Source organism: Chelonia mydas, chromosome 10 (genome assembly GCF_015237465.2).
Source record: "Chelonia mydas isolate rCheMyd1 chromosome 10, rCheMyd1.pri.v2, whole genome shotgun sequence".
In the NCBI taxonomy this organism is placed as follows: Eukaryota; Metazoa; Chordata; order Testudines; family Cheloniidae; genus Chelonia; species Chelonia mydas.
This window is the reverse complement of record NC_051250.2, coordinates 54,939,983-54,962,614: the sequence shown is the minus strand read 5'-3', so window position 1 is coordinate 54,962,614 and position 22,632 is coordinate 54,939,983. Positions and strand designations below refer to the sequence as shown.

Sequence of the window (22,632 nt, the reverse complement as noted above, 5' to 3'; positions counted from 1 at the left end):
GGTGTCTTTCAGTCTCTCCTGTTGAAGCTGTTCTACTTGGTATAAAACACTTGAATATTTATTTGTTCAGAGAGAGAGAGTATGAGAGTGACTCTGTACCTCAGTGGTTAAGGTATTCACGGGGGACACCCAAGTTCCAGTCCCAGCTCCAATGACTGTTATCTCTTAGTGGCATGGCAGTTCAAAAATGTACCAATAACAAATTTTAAAGCTGTAATTTACTTACCTGAGCAGTAGGGGATGTTCTTCATGGTGTGCCCCATACACCCTTGATAGAAGATTTTCATTAGCAGTATCCATTTGGCCTACACATGTGCTGCTGATCTTCTCGTGCCCTATACCAAGACTATATCAAGCTGCACAGGCAAACAGGCCTCCGTTCCTTCTCAACTGCCTTGGCCTGAGACTCAGCTTAGCATGTCCTCATGGTACGTGCCTTGGCTACTTGCTGACTTTGGTCTAACTTAGTTCATTTTAGCTAGTAAGTTGGTTAGTTTGTAGTTAGTTAAACTAGTTATTTAGAAGATTGTTTGTGTTAATTTCCTCATGGGAGGTCCTCCCTGTGATGAGCATGCCCAGTTCACTGGGGTTTAAATGTTGCTGCACGTGTAGAGGCTATAGAAATGTAACATCTGTTTAACCCTCAAATCCAGGGCTTGAAAGAACTGGGAAATCAAGCTGCAATTGTTAATGATGGAGTGCTCCTTTTGACCTGCTTTGGTGCCTGGCCAGGAGAACCCGCTGGCACTTCAGTCTGTGGGGGGTATCTAGCACCTCATCGGCCTCGGTGCAACACTCTCCTGGAAAAGGGAAGGCCTCCGAGACCTCCTCTAAAGATCTCAAGAAGAGGAGCTCTAGCTCCCCTGTTAAGGAGTCTACCTGAAAACCGTCTGAGCTGGTCAACCGTCTGGGACTTCAACCTTTTGGCTCAGTACCACAAAGGAGAAGGGCTCCTCTGATACTAGTGAGGCGGGAAAATCCCATACCTATAAGAATAAGCCTGGCTCCAAGAAAACCCCAGTACCATCTGGTGGAGATGGCCAGAGCAAACACAGAAGATCAGTATCGTTGGACTTAACCCTTCTCCCAGTACCTGTCTCAGCTTCTTCGGTGCTTCTGGAGAGCACTTGAAACTCTTGGTACTGTCCTGCAGGAATAAGCATGTCACTCGGTACCGCAACTCCTCTCTGTACTTCAAGACTTTAGGATCCATCCCCTGTTTCTTTCTATCCAGCTGTTGCCAAAATAGATTTCAGGATGTATTACTGCATGTTGCAGTGCTGTTAGCATTCCACCTCCTGAATTGTCATCTCATTCTACAAGGTCACAGGCTACATCTATGGCTTTACTTAAAAATGTCCCAGTATCTGAGATTTGCATGGTCCTTGGTACATACCTTTTCCAGGCACTAGGCTCTAGTTAATGCCTCTAGATCTGATGTGGCTGTTGGCAACGCAGTTCTTTTCTCAGTTATAGACTCAATTCCAAGGCTCCCTCCTCCTTATGAGGATACTGCTTGGGAGTCATCAGAAGTGGAGCATCTATAGGAACACTACTCAAAGAAAAAGAGGTTACTTGCCTTGTGCAGCAACTATGGTTCTTTGAGATGTGTGTCACCTATGGGTGCTCCACTACCCCCGCCCTCCTTCCCCTCTGCTTCAGAATTCTTTCTGACACTTAGCAGTGGAGAAGGAACTGAGGACGGTTTGTCTTGGGGCAGGACTTGAGAATATCAGCAGTGCATGCTTGGGCCAAACCAACATTGCTAATGAAAATCTCTGATCAAAGTCATGTGGGGCACATGTTCACATGAAGTGAAGTGCCCATGTCGGAGTGGGGGGCTACAGTTATTACACAGGGTGAATAACCTCTCTTTTTCTTTGAGATGTGTAGTCCATATACATGGGATATGTATATATGAACTATGTATCTCGAAGAACATCCGTTACTGCACAGGTAAGTAACCTCCTTTTCTTCTTAGTGATTGTCCATATCATATTCTACTGCTGGTAATTCCCAAACAGAAGACTTCCCCAGAGGCAGAAAGGAGGAGTTCACTCCCACAGGGACTGCAGCACAGTCCTGCCAAACAGAGCATCATCCCTGGTTGCTTGCACTCGTGCATAATGTTTCATGAATGTTTTCACAGAAGACCAAGTTGCCAGCCTGCAGATGTCTCTGAGGGGTATGCCTGCCAAAGAGGCCACTGATGTAGCCTGTGCCCTGGTAGTCTGAACATGAACTGGTACACTGGGCTATCCAACTGGAATATTCTCTGTGTGAACACTGCTTGTCCCCTAACCCTGCTCCCATAAACCACCAAGAGATGGAGGTATTTTCTGAAGGGCCTAGTCCAAGTAGAACAGCAAGGCCTTTCTTGTATCCAGTTTATGCAGCCTCTGCTTGGCCTTCCCTGTGTGAGGCTTCGGGAAGAACTATGACAGCTTGACGATTTGATTCATGTGCAACTCTGGAAGACTTCTGCATACCCCCAGGGGTACCTGTATCCCTGGTTGAGAAACACTGCTCTAGGGAAGCTGGAGTGCTTGGGGCCAATATACTCTGTAGGTTAACATTGTACAGTATGGGAGGCTATGGGGGCTGGTATCCATGGTCACTGTACCAGTATGGGTTGGAGCCTTGGGTCATGCCCCATTTAAGGCTATGCTCCTCAGTCCCAGCATGGCTCACTCTAAGTGAGACCTATGGCACATCTGGGTCATCCTGACTGGTGCTTTCTGCAGTGCTCAGAGAGTTTTTCGTCAGCTTTGATGTACCTTTGCTATCTGACAGCCATGTCATTTTCTGAGGCTTAGAGTCAGAGCTTAGGGAAGACATTCTGCACCTCTTCTGCTCAGTATCTGGCTGGACCTGACTCTCCCTCGGTACCAAGGCCACTTTGGGGAGAGCATCTCAGTTTGTTTTGATGGTGTGTCTGGTGCAAACCTTGAGGATCTCTGGTCCCCCAAAGGTTTGGAGGTCAGGGACCCAGGAACAGAGTCTGGGTGTATGGACTGCTCCCAGCAAGAAAGCCCTCACGCACTAGTCCCTTAAATGCTGGGTCTGCTTCAAAAAGGACCTGCAGATCTCTCACCAGTCCAGAAGTGCCGCTTGCGTGGCTGTTGAGATGTATGATAGTCTCACAGGAGGGGCAGTGCTTTAAGCTCAGGGACTTGTGCTTCACCACATGGAATCACAGGCAGTACTGGTCCACTCTGCCGTTGATACTTTGCTCACACACATGAGGAAGCAAAGGGTGCATGTGCCACCCCTCCAGATACTGCTAACTAAAAAGTTCTCCAATGCATGTGGAGTAGACTTGTGATAACCACCGTGGAATATAATTCAGACTATCACTTGAAAAACTTATTTCCCCTCCCTGCCATTAAACTCCTGAGGTCCCTTCCAACCATGATATTCTGTGATTCTAATCTGGACGTGCTTCTAGGCTCTGTTTCAGGAAGTCTCTATTGTTCCATTACTGCTGTTCTAAGCTGCCTATTCTCTTCGACTTTCTTCACATGAAGAAGGGTGGGACTGTGGGACTTGCAGCTGGGCTGTGGAGCTCATATGCATTTTTTTTTAAGCAAGTGAGAGATTACTTAATTGAAGAAACTGATGCCAGACTCCCTCATTTAGGTTCCTGGAGATGTCTCACACTAGCTCACCCCATGTGACTTCCATCCCTTCCCTCTTCTTTCCTCTTATTTTAAGAACGGAATTGTTTTATTGCCCCCTCCGGTGAAAAAATGTTAGCCACTGAAGGGCCATCACAAGCTGGAAACGCTATATGCTATTGCACTAATTGCATGTTCCTGAGATTGGCTCTGTGGCAGGGGAAAGCTGGTCAAGTCCCATGTGCAGGGCAGGAATTTCTTGGAAGGAGAGTTGAAGAGAAATGAAAACTAGCTCTGCCTAGGAATCTGGACCTGGCCTTTATTCCTAGTAACCACAGACTTTGTTTGTGGTACAGTGCCGTTTTATGGCTCACCCTTTACCTGGGAAAACTGGCTGATTTATGTGGGTTAAATATATTATATGAAATAACAATTCATGTTTAGGCATACCAATTTTAAGTAGCACTGATATTGATGAGACTGATTGCATGGGCAGTTTAGCTGTATTGGGAATTCCCATATATTTTCCCATTTTCAGAATAGAAAAAGTTAATGAGTTAGTTATCAGTATGTAAATGCTATGGTGAATTCTGTAGGGTAAATAGAAAAATCTGTAGAAGACATTAAAAATGCATTATCATCTTTAGAGAGCTTGAAAGCTTTACTTTCTTGCATATGTACTATTCTCTGCAGGACAAACATGCTTTATTAGATGTCACTCCAAATGCTGTGGATCGTCTGAATTATGCACAATGGTATCCCATTGTGGTGTTCCTGAACCCTGATTCCAAGCAGGGTGTAAAAACCATGAGAATGAGACTGTGTCCAGAATCACGGAAAAGTGCCAGAAAATTGTATGAAAGAGCTCACAAGCTACGAAAAAATAATCATCATCTCTTCACAAGTAAGTAAACAGCAGGAAATGTTTATGAACCAAGCCCAACTTAAATTGGGGCAGGGGTAATATATCCAACAGAAGTTTGAACAGCATCTCTTGTATAGCGTGAATATGATTTTTAGATTTGCATTGCTAGGTAACTGAATACCAATAGTACCCATTACATCGAAAAGCCCTTCAAATTTTAAAAAAAAGTTGGTTAGTGGTTTTCACAAGTTTCAAAGCTCTGTCAGTACTAGTGTATTCTGTGTGGTTCTTTTCTTCTCTTCTTGTATTTCTGCTTCCTTCCTGCTGCTCTTCGTGAAGGGGAGGTAGCAGACAAAGATCCCTTCATGACTTATGGTACATTTTGGCCCCTTCCCAAACTCTTTTTCCCTTTCTTGGGTATTCTATCCTGCTCTCACTGTGACTAATTCCCACTGTATCCATGACTGGCCTTCCTTCTTGCTCTCTGGTCCTAATTCACTTTCAGACTTATCTGTTGCCCCATAGTAACAAAGAGTGGTTTTAACAGTTGGGAGACCTGTGGTGGTTTAACACATGGTTCCGCTTTGAAAGCGACTGTAAAAATGCTGCAGTTTTCTATATTTGATTCCTGAATCAAATATGATCAGTTTTGCTAATTAAAAAAAAGTTTAATTGCCAGCCCTGTAAGCAAAATCAGTCTCAATCAAGCTAGATTCTTTCTTCCTTGTATGTCATCACCAGTAATATGAGTTTTACAGACCAGATTACATCTGCTGTATTTGTATAGTCTCAGATAGGTGGAATTTAGTAAAGATCTGTCCTGCTGAAGCACAGGTAGGAATCTAAGCCACCTCACTTTCTCGTAGCTGTGTTAGCTTGGCAAGGCCAACAGGAGTAAAAATCAGCAGAAACTTACTGTGAAATCTAAAGGAAGCAGATAGGACTCTGAACACAAGAGGAAAGTATTTTAAGGAAGAAGATGCCACATTAATAGTTTCTTTTAGAGTAAAATTGTGTTTGAACTCAGCTCTCATTGTTAACTGTGATAAAATGCCTCACACTACTTTATATAAAAGGGAGACATAAATAAATGTGTGTATACAAAGTGCCCCAAGAGTTATTTAAACTCACAATTCACATTGCATTTGGTGGTAGTCCAGAACTTTCTCCAAATGAAAAATAAATGTTATATAAGAAGTCATATTAATCCCATTTTATTTTTAGCTACCATCAACTTGAATTCAATGAATGATGGCTGGTATGGAGCACTAAAGGAAGCAATTCAGCAGCAACAGAACCAGTTGGTGTGGGTTTCAGAAGGAAAGGTAAGAAATGTCACTTTCCCTTTGTTTGAGCAGAAATTATAAAACCATGACTGCTCTTATACAATACAGTAGTGAGCAGTCTTTCTTTCCCTTTTTCATGATCATATCAAGATTGTTGTAAAGTAACTGTGGGGAGGGGTGGATCTTTGAGGCTTAAAAACAATCCTGGTGATATTGCTGCTCTTAGTGGTCACCACTGTAGTTTTACATCTCTCTCTCTTCCGTTCCTCTCAGTTGTGCTTTCAAGACAACTGGGTTTTCTCCTGGAATGAAATTTTTTTTTTCAAGTTCTGCCTATCACTTCCAGGTCTAAAGGAATCAACTGACTCAGTTGACAATTGCGTACTACTCTACACTGATTTCTACCAAGATAAAAATAGAGACTTAACTAAGCTTTTTGTCCTTGTGACCAAGGTTATTTGCCCACGGAAATCACTTACAAAAAGGTGTTGGATTATCTGTCATTTGAAATCTGTCAGGATTAGTGGCTTTGTAAAAGATACACACTAGCTCAACCAGAAATTATGGGCTAAATGCAAGACTTAATGGGAGAAATTCTATGGGCTATGTTTATAAAGGAGGTCAGATTAGAGCTTGATGGTTCCTTGTGGCCTTAACATACAGCACAGGCAATTGCATTGTAAGGTTCACTGCCCCCACTAAAATACCCTAACCCTGTTGCTTAGTAGGAGAAGATAGTTCAGTTATCATTGGTCATTTTTCTGTCAAGAAGAGTGCCAACATCAGATAGGCACTGAAGAACGAGTAGAGATGATTGACTCATTTTGGGTAGGCCACTAAACAGCTGTCAAGTAGAATTACTCTTAATCTCTGATGTGCCTAAAATTCAAACTAGTAGTCTGGATGTGGTGGTGGTGATACTGCAGTTAGACACCTGTGGCTGGCCTGTGCCAGCTGACTCAGACACCTGTGGCTGGCCTGTGCCAGCTGACTCAGACTCATGGGGTTTGGACTAAGGGGCTAACTGTGGTGTAGACATTCCTTGGGTGGAAGTCCAGGTTCTGGGACCCTGTGTGGTGAAAGGGTCCCAGAACTCAGACTGTAGCCTGAACAGTTAAATAGCCCTTAGTCTGAGCTCCATGAACCCGAGTGAGCTGGCACATGCCAGCCACATGTCTAATTGCAGTGAAGACATACCCTCAGAGAATGGTTCTAACCAGGCATATGAGATGTAGGTGGGGGCAATGGGAGCACAGCAATTCCAGTTGCATGCAATGGCTAATGCCACTTATCCCACAGCACCATTGCTGGAGGGGGCAGACGGAGGAAGAGCATCTCTGATCCCCCTATATGCTGCCCCTTTCCCTGCCCCATTCTGGTTGATCCCATGGGACTGGGAAGTGAATGTGTGTAGCAGCTGGACAGCCAGCAGATACTGAAATAGAGGAGCAATGGAGATAGGAAAACTACAGACTCGTACTCTCAGAGCATTTTATATGATATCCTCCAACAATAATGGCTTGATTTTACAGAGGTGTTCAGAGTTGTTGAGCACCTACAGCTCCTATTGAATTGTTCAGCACATCTGAAAATCAGACCCTTAATCACTTTAAAGAACCCGGATTTTTAACTTCCCATCACAAATTGGAAGCAGATACATATACAGTATGTTGAATTTACATGTATTTTTAGTTCTCTGCAAGAAAATAACCTCCCCAGTTTCCCATGAAAGGTGAAGGGCATCCTTTGAAAATGATTAAAGATCTTAATTTAATTTTGTTTGACACAGGCAGATGGTGCTACAAGTGATGACCTTGACTTACATGATGATCGCCTTTCCTACCTGTCAGCTCCAGGTAGTGAATATTCCATGTACAGCACAGATAGTAGACACACTTCAGACTATGATGACACAGATACAGAAGGGGGTGCCTACACTGATCAAGAACTTGATGAAACTCTCAATGATGAAGTTGGGACTCCTCCTGAATCTGCTATTACACGGTCCTCTGAACCTGTAAGAGAGGATTCCTCTGGAATGCATCATGAAAGTCAAACATATCCTCCTTATGCACCGCAAGCTCAGACCCAGCCAAATCATAGAATAGACTCTCCAGGATTTAAAACAGCTGCCTCTCAACCGGTAAGCAACAACTTTACACTTTGATAGGCGGTATTCTCCTTAGCGTGTAAGCTCTTTGGAGCAGGGACTTTTGTGTACAGTCCTTAGCAATATTGTGAGTGCGCACCAGAAGCTGCCAATAATAATGCCACAATGGATTAGAGAATTTTTTGGGGGGGGGGTTCATATAAAGAGGCTGTGATTTATTTTGATGTGAAAATATCTGACGTTCTAGTCTATTTTATATATTCAGATATCTGCTTCATTTTGTAAAAAGTGATATAATGAATTTCTAAAACTGCTGAAAAGTGCTAGTGCCTGATACTTTCTATCAGTGCTCTTTAAACAACTATACATGTAGTAGATGTGTTTGATCGAAACATTCCAGTCTATATTAAAAATAATACTAAAGTCATAGCATTATACAGGAGCACTATATTTAAAATATTTTAAACACTTCACAGAAAGCAGAAGCCTCACCTGCAGGCCCTTACCTTTCCCCGTCGCCTGAAACAAACCCTGCAACCTCATCACCTTCTGCTGTTAATCCTAATGTAAACTTAACTAATGTCAGAATGGAGGAGCCCACCTCAGCTCCTTACAACTCTTTTCAACTACAAGCTGGCCCCTTAAGAACACCAAGCACTGAGGGAGTTCACATAAATCTAAGAGATCAAGAGCCATCATCCTTATCACCGCATATAGATCCAGCAAAGGTACCTGTGCTGCATCATTGCACTAATTTGCTGCTATACATCAAGCTAGCACATGACTGGGTTTTTTTGCTCCTTATTGGAGGATTCCTTTTGATTTTTCTGAGGGTTCATGAACTATACAACAGCGCATCTAAATTGCTAAGAATCATCCTATTTTTTGTTTGCATGGCTTCAAATTGTACATCTGTTTTTTCTAGAAAACAAGAAATTTTAAATGAAAGTTGCTTTGTCTGATTGGTTTTCTTTTTGTTTGCATATTTGATTTAAATTGTCAACATTCTATGCTGTTCATTAATGAGCCTTTGTCAAAAACCTGTGTTGTCCTCAAAATGATGCTAAACTTGTCTCATGCCTTATGGTTTCCAGTATACTAAATGGAAACAGATAATTATAAAATGAGTAGATCAGGGTATGAATACAAATGTGGGAATTAATTTTAATGTTTGGAAAAATTCATTCTTAAAAAAATAGACTGCTTTTCCCTGTAATTTAAATAAACCCCTAAACTAGTTTTATCTACTTCTGCTTGCAGTGTAGCACTTTAAATAAACTTAGGCACAATCACTTTTTTCATGTTACACATGAGACCTCCTCTTTCTACAGGTATACAAAAAGGATCCATACATTAGCGAGGAGGCACCAAGACAGAACTATGTCTTGAAACAACCAGCAGTTAATCATCCAGTACAGAGACAGGAGAGAGAGACAAATGTGATCTATGAATCCCAGGTTCAGTATGCAGAGAAACAACCCAGTAGAGAGTATGAGCCATCAACATATAGGTATGATTCTACGAACTATGTAGATCAGTTTTCCCATGGTTATGACCCTCGTCTACATTATGATGACCATATACCTCCCTATGAGGACCACTGGGCATATTATGATGAAAAACAGCCCTACCAGCCGAGACCACCTTATGATAACCAACCTCCTAGGGACTTTAACCCCAGACAAAATGCAGACGAGAGCACAGAACGCAGCTACTACCCAGCACAACCTCGCTTTGAAGAACCACCTCCAATGGTTTATGACAGCAGGCCTCGCTATGAACCTGCACCTAAAAACTTCGGTCTACCACAACTGAGGTATGAAGAGCAGCCCGCTGCTGGATATGATATTCATAGTAGATATAAACCAGAAGCTGAGACATACCCTTCAGCAATATCTAAGTCTCCTGAACCTAAGCAGTACTTCGATCCACATGTGAGGGGCTATGAACAAGGCCCTCCACAAGGATTTAATGCTAAAGCAGGACAGTATGAGCCTTCTCATAGCACGGCAGGTGTGCCTCCTACTCCTCCCCCCGCTTCATCACAAACCAAACCGGAAGTATTGCCTTTCAACAGTAAACCACTGCCTACATCACCAACTCTAACAGAGGAAGAAGAAGATCCTGCCATGAAACCACAATCAGTGCTAACTAGAGTTAAGATGTTTGAAAACAAAAGATCAGCATCGGTGGAAAAAATCAAGGATCCTAATGATACACCAGCTGTCAAGGTAAATAATTTATACGTATAAATAAGCTTCCACTTCCTGTTGTTAAACTGATGGTATACTGAAATTAGGTAGCAAAGGAGGTTGTACCAGAATCAGTAAAGTCTTTCTATATATAAAGAGAGGGAGTTCTTTCTTTGTTGTACTACCTTCTTAGCTACCTAACTTCAGTATACTGTATGTTTAAAAACAGGAAGTGGAAGGTTTTATTTAGGGGAATTTGCTACCCTAAATGCACACTTTCTTCAGGTTTTGATACTTTGAATCACGTGGTTTTCTTTTAAAAGAATACCATGGAGACTTTCTAAATATAGGAATGTCATGATGTAAATCTACGTGTCTGATTTTTTTACAGCCTCCAGAACTAGCACCTAAACCTACCATTGCCACAGTGAGTGGTTCCAAACCAACCTCTCAAAATCAGTATGAACATGACAAAACAATTTACAGGTAAATGTACCATTTCTCATTAACACACAAATATGTAATCTAATAGTAAAAGAGTAGATATTTCAATGGTGAGATATTTCTGCTTGTGTATTTAAAATTACAGTAGAAGTGTTATATCAGTGTGTCATATCTGTAATAGAGGCTGCCAAGACACTTGTCTTAAAGGGTTCTCTGATGCAAGATTGAGTGAACTTCACTGTGCCATTTTCCTCAGATCCTTTTAAGAAATAATTATGGCATAAGAAAAGACAGCAGCAAGTTGGAGACCTTTTTAATATTTAGTCTAGATAATTTAGAAATGGGTAAAGTCGAAGGAAAGGTGGTAAGGGATTTTTACTGTGATACAACCTCCGTAGCTAACTAATCTCAATACAGTATATGTTAAAGGCTGAAAGGTTGTGCTCTCAGTCCACTGTTTAGTCATATGTAAGCCTCCATGTCTTGCCAACTAAATGCAATTCTGTTTATGCAAATGATGAGTGTTTTATTTGAGAAGCAGTTGTAATATATTTCTGTGTGGTTGTAGGAGAGTTATTTTTAAATTGCATTGTGGTTACCCAGAAGAAGCATTTGGGATGCGGAACTCTAATTAGAATACAAACAACTGCTAAAAAAAATCCAAACAAACAAGAAAGCAAAGCATTATTAATTTATTATTATTATCATCATCATCATCATCATCGCCGTTTAGGGCCCCAGAACCGCAGAGACCTCAAGTGAAGCCATCTGAAGACATAGTACGTTCAAATCACTATGATCCTGAGGAAGATGAAGAGTACTATCGAAAGCAGCTTTCATACTTTGATCGCAGAAGTTTTGAAAATAAGCCCTCTACACAGGTTCCTGCCAGCCATCACCCTGAGCCTGCTAAGCCAGTACATCCTCAGAATCAACTGAACTTTACTAACTATTCTAAGTAAGATCTTTCATTTTATCTTGTCTTATTCATTTGTTTCTAAAGTGAGGTGGAATTTAGGAGTAAATCTGAACTTACTATGTATGAATTTCTATAACCACCAAGATAGATGTCTAGGTACCTGATTAAAAAGCATAGCTTTTGTGTAACAAAAAAGACCGTTTTAGTGTCAAGAACATTTATTTGTTTGAAGTTAGTCTGAAAACATAAAATTATTGAATTTGTGTCTTGGCTGAATTTAATGAAATATAGAGACTTCTGGAGCTGAACAATTTATTTTACTGGCCCTTAGACCCACATGCAGTGCAATGTAGAGAGTTTTTCTCTTAGCGTAAGGTATGCTGAGCAATTAAATATCTTCCAGAAAAGAGGTTCAAACTCCATTGCAGTTCTAAGTAACTTTGTTCTGCAGGCACAAACTTAAACAAATCAGCCATAAGATGTTTAGTAAGACTAGAGCAACTTCATTACACGTTTTGGATGTGATGATGCTAGATGTCTTTCTCTGTAGATGGAAACATCTTTTTCCTGTATTGGATGACTTCTTTGATTTGGAACATTTGTACAGAAACTGTATGAAAGCTCCAACACAAATTTAGCTCACATATGGTGGGGGGTGTGTGTGTGTGTGTATGTGTGCGCGCACACACATTTTTACTACTTTTTCTGTTTTTTAATTGAGAACTTCACCAGGTAGTCAGTAGGCTTTCCCAAGCTCTTTCAGTAGTTTAGGATGTCTGGTTCCTAGTCACTTGTTCTACCCATTTACCTTATTGTGAGCTCCAGTGTCTGGAGTAGTGGACTGAGTCAGGGCAACCTGGATTTTATTCCTAACTCTGACACTTCACCTCTCTGACCTTCACTTTCTCCATTTGAAAATGATACCTTTTTCACAGGTTTTGTGTGTGCTGAGGGATTTTAGGGAAATATCTCAATAGTGAATTCACCCACCGTTGGTCTAGTGCTGGGATCGTTCTAAAGTTCCATGTTAGATAAAATTACAGAGTGTAAGATAGTGTAGGTACATTATCAGGGAAAGAACAAGAATTTGTGGGAAAACAGCAGTCCATGAGTTGAGGCTTGATACATAAAATTCCAAATGATTTACTGAATTTGCTGCATGATATCTTTTAAAGGTGGGGGGAGAGGAGAACCTAAAATTGCAAAAGTCAACCAAGTATATTATACAAAGCAAAAAAGGAAAAATCTTACTGAATGGTATGAATCATCTAGTTACTAGCTGGCTACTTGTCTAGGTAGGAGATCTGCAATGATCTACTTTGTTTGCTCCTCCCACATGATACTAAAGGAGGAGAGGAATGTGTTCAGTGACCCATGATCTTTGCTTCCCAGGTAGCTGTGAATCCCCTTATTTTTCATCCTACCCTATATCTTCTGAAAGAAAGAAACGGACTTCAACCACCTACCAGTTCTTGGTAGAGGAAAGGAGTTCCTTTCTTTGTTTCCAGACATTATAAGAAGTGACCTAAACAGCTCAGCTGGCCCCCAGAAGTCTACTAGGGCTTTCAGCCTTGTGCTGTCAAAGCAAAACTGGGGATTTTCTTGCCCCTTGGAGTGTACGCCCTGAGCAAGTGATTCCATCACCATACAGCAAAACCCTGAGGAACAGTGGCTGGCAGTGGTGATACCTCAAGGAGGTTCTGTAAGTTTTAATTAATATTTGTAAAGGTTTTTATTATCCATAATGAAAAGAACTATACTAATGCAAACAGCAATATGTTTATCCTCCTTATAAATGGCTTTACTGTAACTTACTTGCTGAGCATACTAAAATATGTATGCACATCTGAAAGTTCAAAATAGCAATGTCTTCGTGAACTGGAAGAGCATGATGAATAAACGCATCTGTTTAATGGCTCAGAATTCAAATTAGGTGCCCCAGAGCAGCTGGCAACTGAGCAGGGCACTGAAAAGGGGACCATTTTCACTTCTGCTTCACACCTGAATGTGTCCCATGACATTTCCATTCTTTGGTGGTAGTTCTGGGATATTTGTTTTTCTGTGTGTGTAGTTGAGGGTAACTTCAGGCCTCAATATACAGGAAAGTGACATAAAACGGCTACAAAGAAAAGTAGTGTTGCCATGTATGGGACTGTGAGACAGCTTGAGTATTCAGAAATGATAGAGAAAGCTGCTCTCTCTTGTGGAAGAGTAGTAACCATTAGAAGACCAAGAAAGGGATACACATGGGAAAGAATATAAGAAAACATACCAGGAAGAGTGGAAAATTGATGGAGACAGTAAGCTAGAAAAGCAAGGAAATGAATTAGACAATATACTTCCTAGTACTGACTCTTAAGACATGCCTTTGTGTGTATGTGTGCACATAAGATACTGTTCGCAAGTTAGAGGTTTTTGTTTTAATGAGTGTTCCCTCTTACTCAGCCAATTTCTAGACCATGCTCTGAGGCTTGGTTGGTAACTTTCTCCAAAATATTCATGCGTTGGTCACAACTCCGTATATGTCATTATTTTTCCAAAAATAAATGTGGGGCTAATTGGTGATGATGATGATGGGAAATTGTTTACAGGTCTGCAACCTCTTGTTTTTGAGTAATCCATATATCTTGTTTTTGAGGAATCAATTCTTTTTTTAAAAAAAGATGTAGGTAACGCTACTAAAACAAATCTCAAATATTCATCGGTTAACTTAAAAAGTTGTTGATATTTTGCAATTTATATAAGCAGGCTTGCTAGACTTTGATTTTTACTTTTTTATAATTTCAGTGCATATCAATGCTTACTTTTAAGGGTTTTTTCAATTTTTATCAATTTAAATTTTCATAGTTGGGAGAAATTATGGGGAGGTCAGACAATTATTTAATGGCATAGAGGTTGAGATTCAAAAAGTTAAATCTTTATAACCACTAAAACAAAACTGTCAGCATTACAGGTCAAAATACACAAACTAATTATCCTTAATTCAAACTCTGATAAATTCTCAAGAATCACTTTTCTTTGCTGCTCTGTAAATTTTGATTATTATCAATGAAAATATTTTATTGGTTTGTGTGTGTACAGTGAAATCTGTTTACTGACCTTTATTGATTAAAAATCTAGACCTTCTGTATAAGTGTCTGTCAACACTGAGCACATCAGATCTTCAATGAATTAAGTTTCAGAGTAGCAGCCATGTTAGTCTGTATTCGCAAAAAGAAAAGGAGTACTTGTGGCACCTTAGAGACTAACCAATTTATTTGAGCATAAGCTTTCGTGAGCTACAGCTCACTTCATCGGATGCATTCAGTGGAAAATACAGTGGGGAGATTTATATACATAGAGAACATGAAACAATGGGTGTTACCATACACACTGTAACCAGAGTGATCACTTAAGGTGAGCTATTACCAGCAGGAGAGTGGGGGGGACCTGTTGTAGTGATAATCAGGGTGGGCCATTTCCAGCAGTTGACAAGGACATCTGAGGAACAGTGGGGGATGGAGGGGAGGGAATAAATATGGGGAAATAGTTTTACTTTGTGTAGTGACTCATCCACTCCCAGTCTCTATTCAAGCCTAAGTTAATTGTATCCAATTTGCAAATGAATTCCAATTCAGCAGTCTCTCGCTGGACTCTGGTTTTGAAGTTTTTCTGTTGTAATATCGCAACTTTCATGTCTGTAATCGTGTGACCAGAGAGATTGAAGTGTTCTCTGACTGGTTTATGAATGTTATAATTCTTGACATCTGATCTGTGTCCATTTATTCTTTTACGTAGAGACTGTCCGGTCTGACCAATGTACATGGCAGAGGGGCATTGCTGGCACATGATGGCATCTATCACATTGGTAGATGTGCAGGTGAACGAGCCTCTGTAGTGTGGCTGATGTGATTAGGCCCTATGATGGTGTCCCCTGAATAGATATGTGGACACAGTTGGCAACAGGCTTTGTTGCAAGGATAGGTTCCTGGGTTAGTGGTTCTGTTGTGTGGTGTGTGGTTGCTGGTGAGTATTTGCTTCAAGGTTGGGGGGCTGTCTGTAAGCAAGGACTGGCCTGTCTCCCAAGATCTGTGAGAGTGATCGGTTGTCCTTCAGGATAGGTTGTAGATCCTTGATGATGCGTTGGAGAGGTTTTAGTTGGGGGCTGAAGGTGATGGCTAGTGGCGTTCTGTTATTTTCTTTGTTGGGCCTGTCCTGTAGTAGGTAACTTCTGGGTACTCTTCTGGCTCTGTCAATCTGTTTCTTCACTTCAGCAGGTGGGTACTGTAGTTGTAAGAACGCTTGATAGAGATCTTGTAGGTGTTTGTCTCTGTCTGAGGGATTGAAGCAAATGCGGTTGTATCGTCAAGCTTGGCTGTAGACAATGGATCGTGTGGTATGGTCTGGATGAAAGCTGGAGGCATGTAGGTAGGAATAGCGGTCAGTAGGTTTCCAGTATAGGGTGGTGTTTATGTGACCATCGCTTATTAGCACCATAGTGTCCAAGAAGTGGATCTCTTGTGTGGACTGGTCCAGGCTGAGGTTGATGGTGGGATGGAAATTGTTGAAATCATGATGGAATTCCTCAAGGGCTTCTTTTCCATGGGTCCAGATGATGAAGATATCATCAATGTAGCGCAAGTAGAGTAGGGGCATTAGGGGACGAGAGCTGAGGAAGTGCTGTTCTAAGTCAGCCATAAAAATGTTGGCTTACTGTGGGGCCATGCGCGTACCCATAGCAGTGCCGCTGATTTGAAGGTATACATTGTCCCCAAATGTGAAATAGTTGTGGGGGAGGACAAAGTCACAAAGTTCAGCCATCAGGTCTGCCGTGACATTATTGGGGATACTGTTCCTGACGGCTTGTAGTCCATCTTTGTGTGGAATGTTGGTGTAGAGGGGTTCTATATCCATAGTGGCCAGGATGGTGTTTTCAGGAAGATCACCGATGGATTGTAGTTTCCTCAGGAAGTCAGTGATGTCTCAAAGATAGGTGGAAGTGCTCGTAGCGTAGGGCCTGAGGAAGGAATCTACATAGCCAGACAATCCTGCTGTCAGCGTGCCAATGCCTGAGATGATGGGATGTCCAGGATTTCCAGGTTTATGGATCTTGGGTAGCAGACAGAATACTAAGTCATTATGCAAGGTAACCTATTTCCCCTTGTTTTTTCCTATCCCCCCCCCGACCTTCTCTTGGGAGACAGGCCAGTCCTTGCTTACAGACAGCCCCCCAACCTTGAAGCAAATACTCACCAGCAACCACACACCACACAACAGAACCACTAACCCAGGAACCTATCCTTGCAACAAAGCCTGTTGCCAACTGTGTCCACATATCATTCAGGGGACACCATCATAGGGCCTAATCACATCAGCCACACTACAGAGGCTCGTTCACCTGCACATCTACCAATGTGATAGATGCCATCATGTGCCAGCAATGCCCCTCTGCCATGTACATTGGTCAGACCGGACAGTCTCTACGTAAAAGAATAAATGGACACAGATCAGATGTCAAGAATTATAACATTCATAAACCAGTCAGAGAACACTTCAATCTCTCTGGTCACACGATTACAGACATGAAAGTTGCGATATTACAACAGAAAAACTTCAAAACCAGAGTCCAGCGAGAGACTGCTGAATTGGAATTCATTTGCAAATTGGATACAATTAACTTAGGCTTGAATAGAGACTGGGAGTGGCTAAGTCATTATGCAAGGTAACCTATTTCCCCTTGTTTTTTCCTATCCCCCCCCCCGACCTTCTTGTTAAACCCTGGATTTGTGCTGGAAATGGCCCACCTTGATTATCATGCACATGGTAAGGAGAGTGATCACTTTAGATAAGCTATTACCAGCGGGAGAGTGGGGTGGGGGGAGAAAACCTTTTGAAGTGATAAACACCCATTTTTTCATAATCTGTGTGTATAAAAACATCCTCACTGCATTTTCCACTTTTATGCATCCGATGAAGTGAGCTGAAGCTCACGAAAGCTTATGCTCAAATAAATTGGTTAGTCTCTAAGGTGCCACAAGTACTCCTTTTCATTTTGCGAATACAGACTAACAGGGCTGCTACTCTGAAACCTATCAGGTGTTCTTGTCAACTGCTGGAAATGGCCCACCTTGATTATCACTACAATAGGTCCTCCTCCCCCCCTCCCCCTCCTGCTTGTAATAGCTCACCTTAAGTGATCACTCTGGTTACAGTGTGTATGGTAACACTCATTGTTTCATGTTCTGTATGTATATAAATCTCCCCACTGTGTTTTCCACTGAATGCATCCGATGAAGTGAGCTGTAGCTCATGAAAGCTTATGCTCAAATAAATTTGTTAATCTCTAAAGTGCCACAAGTACTCCTTTTCAATGAGTTAAATCACTCTAGTTAATAACGAAGTTTCGTGGAAGAAATGAGGCAGGAGTGTAACGAAAAATAGTTTTCAAACCAAACCACAGTACTGAAATGCATTTTAATAGTTTTCTTCTCTGGATGATTCATGACAAACACTAGAAATGGGAGGAACCTAAACAAATGTCTCTAATGGTACCTTAATATCCCTCTTCCATTAAGGTTTTTTGTTGTTGTTAATATTGTTATAGTAACTTCTAAATAATAGTTTGTACAACTTGAGGAATTAAAAAAAAAAGTTAGAACTGGGCAAAGATGGCCAAAAATACCCTCTACAAATAACCACTTTTAAAAATTAACTTGGCCGTGCTCCTGTTTGTGTTCACCTTTAATGAAAATCCATGAGCCTTTACTGGTGTGAATCTTCACCGATTGCCAGTTTCAACATCTCCATGAATATGTGCATAAACTGAATTTTAAATCTGTATAAATGAATATTGGCATAGGAAGCAGTTGTGGTCAGAGAATGAAAACAGTGTCCTGGTGCTACTCTGGCCATTCACAATTAATGCAGCTTGAATTACTACCCTGGAAAATCCAGGGACCTGTTTGCAATCTGTGCAGAGGTGCAAAAGTTTGCAATAAATAAATAAAAATGTATTAAAATATTTGAGGAAATCCTGATCTGTGAGTAGAAAGAGGCTAAACCCATTAGAGAAATCATTCATGGAACATTGTTGGTTCAGCTCCATTTATAATAAATTAGTGCGTAAAAAGAACAAAGCAGCAGTTTGAGTTAAGGTGTTTTGAAATGTTTCTCTGTTAAGCTTTTATGACAATCCAAGTAGTCTTAGACAAAGCAGCACAAATTTTACTAGAAAGCTAGTTTCCCCAGTACAATTTAAAATAAGTACAGTAACTGCTGTTTGATAATTCAGAGTGAGCTTGTGCAAGTTTGCATAGTTAACATACAAAATGTTTGTTATTCAGGCACCAAATTTAACTGACCTCCAGCAATTGCCCTACGCTGATGGGGAATGTTCTATGAATGCAAAGTATATATTGAGAGAGAACTGCAAAGCCACATACACTCTTATGTGGCTTTGCAGTATCAATGAACAAGTACTGTAGTTCCTCATCTGTAATCTTTTGTGCTGCCATCATAGATGCTTGCATTCAAACAAACTGAGGTTAGTATCTGTTCCTTTAGAAGAAATTCACATTTACCAAACAGAAAATGGTGAAATCTGAGAGGATGAACATTCTGACTTGTAAGAGGGAAATGCAAACAATTAACTGTAAACAAAATAACTACTTTAAGTGGGAGTAGTAATGGCTGAGTAAAGTCAGGCCTGGCTGAGCTGTAAGATTTCATCAGAATTTAACAGACACTTACTGTGCTCTGGAGATGAGGGACTAAGTTGTTGGTGCTGTTTGCAAATAGGCAATTCTGTCATAAAATTATGTCTTTTGGATCTCAGTTAAGTTGTCAGGTTCAAGACAGTTTTTCAAAGAGCAGAGAAAAAATTAGAGATTGGATCTTTTTCTAAAAGCTTTTGTCTGCTTTCACAGTGAGCTCTTGGCAGTGTTCCTGATATCACTGTAGAAAAGCAGGTGGTGGGTAAATGAGGTAGGAATGGATAAAACAGGAGGGAAATTCTTGTTTTTTTAAAAAAACTGAAACATTTTAAAGGCAAAAGTGACCCACTTGGGATTAATTCATCTACATTAGCTATTGTAATTAAACGGTCACTGCAGTACGGTAAGGGGCATTTCACTAGGCAAGTATTTCACTATTCTTTGTCCACTGTCTCTAACTGAGCTACGATAAAAGGGCAGCAAAAGTGTAATGATACTAGAACTGTATGGTGGTATTAACAGGGAAAGGGGAAATATGTATGCATAAAACCACCATGTAATGGTGTTCATTGATCGTATTACTGAAGAGAAAAGGGGGGAAATACTATAACACATAAACAGCATCATGATGGGTCAGATTTTCAAAAGTACCTAGGAACTGAAGTCCCATTGGGTTTCAGTGGGATTTAGGAGCTTGTCAAATATGTGATCTAGTCTCCTAAGTCAAGTAGGCACTTTTGAAAACTTTACCCATTATCCTAAACTCTATTAGCATGGGGATTGTATTAGTAATTTTAATTAAATTCACGAGAGTTAATGGTTAACGTTTGAACAACAATGATGTGGTTATGGGAAGGAGGAAGCATTTTCATCTCTTCTCTTCACGTTTCCGATTGGGGAAAATAGCTTTTGGGCTGAAATTCCTGTGGTGCTAATCAGGATGCTTTTAAGGAAGAGAGTAGCTTTTCAGTATGTGATCTTCCTGTATTCTATTCAGACTTTGTAAGGGAACCTACTAGTGTATTTAACATTTTAAAATAAACCTCTGAAGCTGTTGGAGAGGGAGGGCCTTCTGAGGACATCTTAAAAGTAGAGCCACCTAAGAGATCTGACATGAATGCATTGTGTACAGTTAAATGCGACAGCACTTTGGGTTTGATGGGTTTGCATATTAAAATCATGATCTGTGTTTATCCCAATATCCAGTTATTTTTGCTAATGTTTTATGATATTTGGGTTTTCTTACTCACCAATAGCAAGAAAGTGACTTCAATATTTTTGCACAAATCTCATATAGTATATAGACGATTAGCCACTGATAGATAAGAAATTACTAATCAAACAAGTAATGGAGGGGTGTTGTTAAAGAAACTCTGAGCCTAGAATGAATGTCTACTCCTCCGCCCCTCCCAGTTTATATTTGCCTCATAAAGGCACCTTGCACATCTAGATATCTGCTGCATGAAATGTCTATTTTTATAAATTTCTTGGCAACTTGCTTTGAAAAACCACATAGAAGCTCTGATCCTGTGGAGAGGCTCCTGCTTAGCTTTATGCAGTGTGAATAGCCCCATTGAAGTCAACAGGACTTTTGCTATGCCTCAGGTTAAACATTTGTATAAGTCTTTGTAGGGCCATAATCTTAAAATAATTTTAATATTTAGACAGGAGCAGTGCATTTTGGTCAGATGCAACACAGTTGTTTATGACAAGCCAAAGTTAAATACTGACATGAGTCTTCTGTGTGAGGATTCACATAATTATGAATTTCTAATGCTATAACTCAGCACTTGTCTTATTGCTGGTTTTTGTATTTAGAAGAAATGTACGTTTTTGCATCTGGGCTTACAGTTTCACTGTACATCGGATAGGCAGACTCCATTAATTTTAAAATATTTTTCATCCATTGACTGACAAATTTTGTATTAATATTTTATATACATTTTCCTGCCCCTAACAAATTTACATAGCTGTTTTGGAAACAAAATAGACTAGTAAAGTAAGTAATAAAATCTGTCTGCTTGGTAACAGTAAACTCTATACTGTAAGCAAACTAATTCATTTAGCAGTTTGAATGGTTTGGTGTTCCTTTATAAGAAATGTCAAGTTGTAACTTTACATTTGAAAGAATCTCACGTTACAGGTTCAGCACTGAGAAATGTATGTGTACAAATGTTTTTATTCATCATATTTATGTCCACCAATCAGGCGTTCTTCATGAGAAAATCAAGCCAAAAAGTCCATTTTAGAAAATATGTGGCACCAGTGAAGCTCCTTTGTAAGGGTAATGTCACATTTGTGTCTTCTAGTTGTCAGAAGTTGTAGTACATGGAATAGTTTTGTCTCTTCCCTCTTCTCCTTTGCTTTATAGGCCTGTTGCTTAGGAGAGTGTATTCTCAATTATAGACACTAGAGCAAAACTCTCCTTATGCAGTGTGGCCTTTCATTTAGAGGTTGATTGTAAAAGGCTGGTTGTTTTGAACTGTTAGGTTTAGGTCAGGGGTAGGCAACCTATGGCACGCGTGCCGAAGGCAGCACACAAGCTGATTTTCAGTGGCACGCACGCTGCCCGGGTCCTGGCCATCGGTCCGGGGGCTCTGCCTTTTAATTTAATTTTAAATGAAGTTTCTGAAACATTTTAAAAACCCATATTTACTTTACATACAACAATAGTTTAGTTATATATTATAGACATATAGAAAGAGACCTTCTAAAAACATTAAAATGTATTACTGGCACGCAAAACCTTAAATTAGAGTGAATAAATGAAGACTCGGCACACCACTTCTGAAAGGTTGCTGACCCCTGGTTTAGGTCATGTGTTTGAAGGTATTGTTTTACTCAGTCTAGTCTTGCTGTTCACTTTTTCTTTCTCTCATAAGTTTTCTTTCAGAATTATTCTGGTTGCCCTGTAGTTAAGGGGTAATATTAGACCTTGCAAATTTAAAAAGTTCATTGGTGCTCTTTCTGAAACACTGCTGGCTGTTTCTGGTCAGCGTCATCACTATTCCTGAACAATGAACATGATTTGGCCACCTCTACACTTTGAGGTTAAACTGTGTTCAGCACTAGGTCATTTGCATCTGTTGCTAACTTCTTTATCAGCAACTGACAAATTACAGTCTTGTCCACATAAGGTAGAACAAAGATTAAAAATAACATTTGAAAACTTTGTCTCTGAGTTGGGTTTATATCTTAGGATAAAATCATGGCCTTCTCTACACTGGGAAAACTTATAAAAATATTCCTCCAGTTTTGCAGTATGAAAAAAGTGGCTTTATTTTAACAACTTGAACAAATTGTGTAGATTTGTCACAAAAGTAGAAAATGAGTAATATCCATTTCTGTGCACTGTTCTACCACTGAGATGAAAGGATGTTTATTGAAAAGTGGTAGGAACCATAGTGTAGGTGAGGGACCTGCAGCTGGATATATAACACCATTTTGATTAAATTTACTTTTCAGCAGGCTTAACTGAGAGAGTGGTAAAAGTGAGTCTAGAAGCCAG

The 22,632-nt window shown here is 40.4% G+C and overlaps 1 protein-coding gene across 14 annotated transcripts in view; it reads left to right on the top strand.

The window, feature by feature from the left end:
• Nucleotides 1-22,632, top strand: part of TJP1 (tight junction protein 1) — a 302,786-nt gene that overhangs the window by 258,760 nt on the left and 21,394 nt on the right. For 8 of the 14 annotated variants that reach the window (XM_043523318.1, XM_043523317.1, XM_043523316.1 and 5 more), the window contains 7 exons: nucleotides 4,311-4,521; nucleotides 5,707-5,807; nucleotides 7,558-7,911; nucleotides 8,355-8,606; nucleotides 9,210-10,109; nucleotides 10,462-10,556; nucleotides 11,248-11,472. In XM_043523318.1, coding sequence (XP_043379253.1) covers nucleotides 4,311-4,521; nucleotides 5,707-5,807; nucleotides 7,558-7,911; nucleotides 8,355-8,606; nucleotides 9,210-10,109; nucleotides 10,462-10,556; nucleotides 11,248-11,472 — 2,138 coding nt within the window. The remainder of the gene's footprint in view (nucleotides 1-4,310; nucleotides 4,522-5,706; nucleotides 5,808-7,557; nucleotides 7,912-8,354; nucleotides 8,607-9,209; nucleotides 10,110-10,461; nucleotides 10,557-11,247; nucleotides 11,473-22,632) is intronic. The other 6 variants (XM_043523323.1, XM_043523322.1, XM_043523321.1 and 3 more) reach the window with 1 other exon arrangement.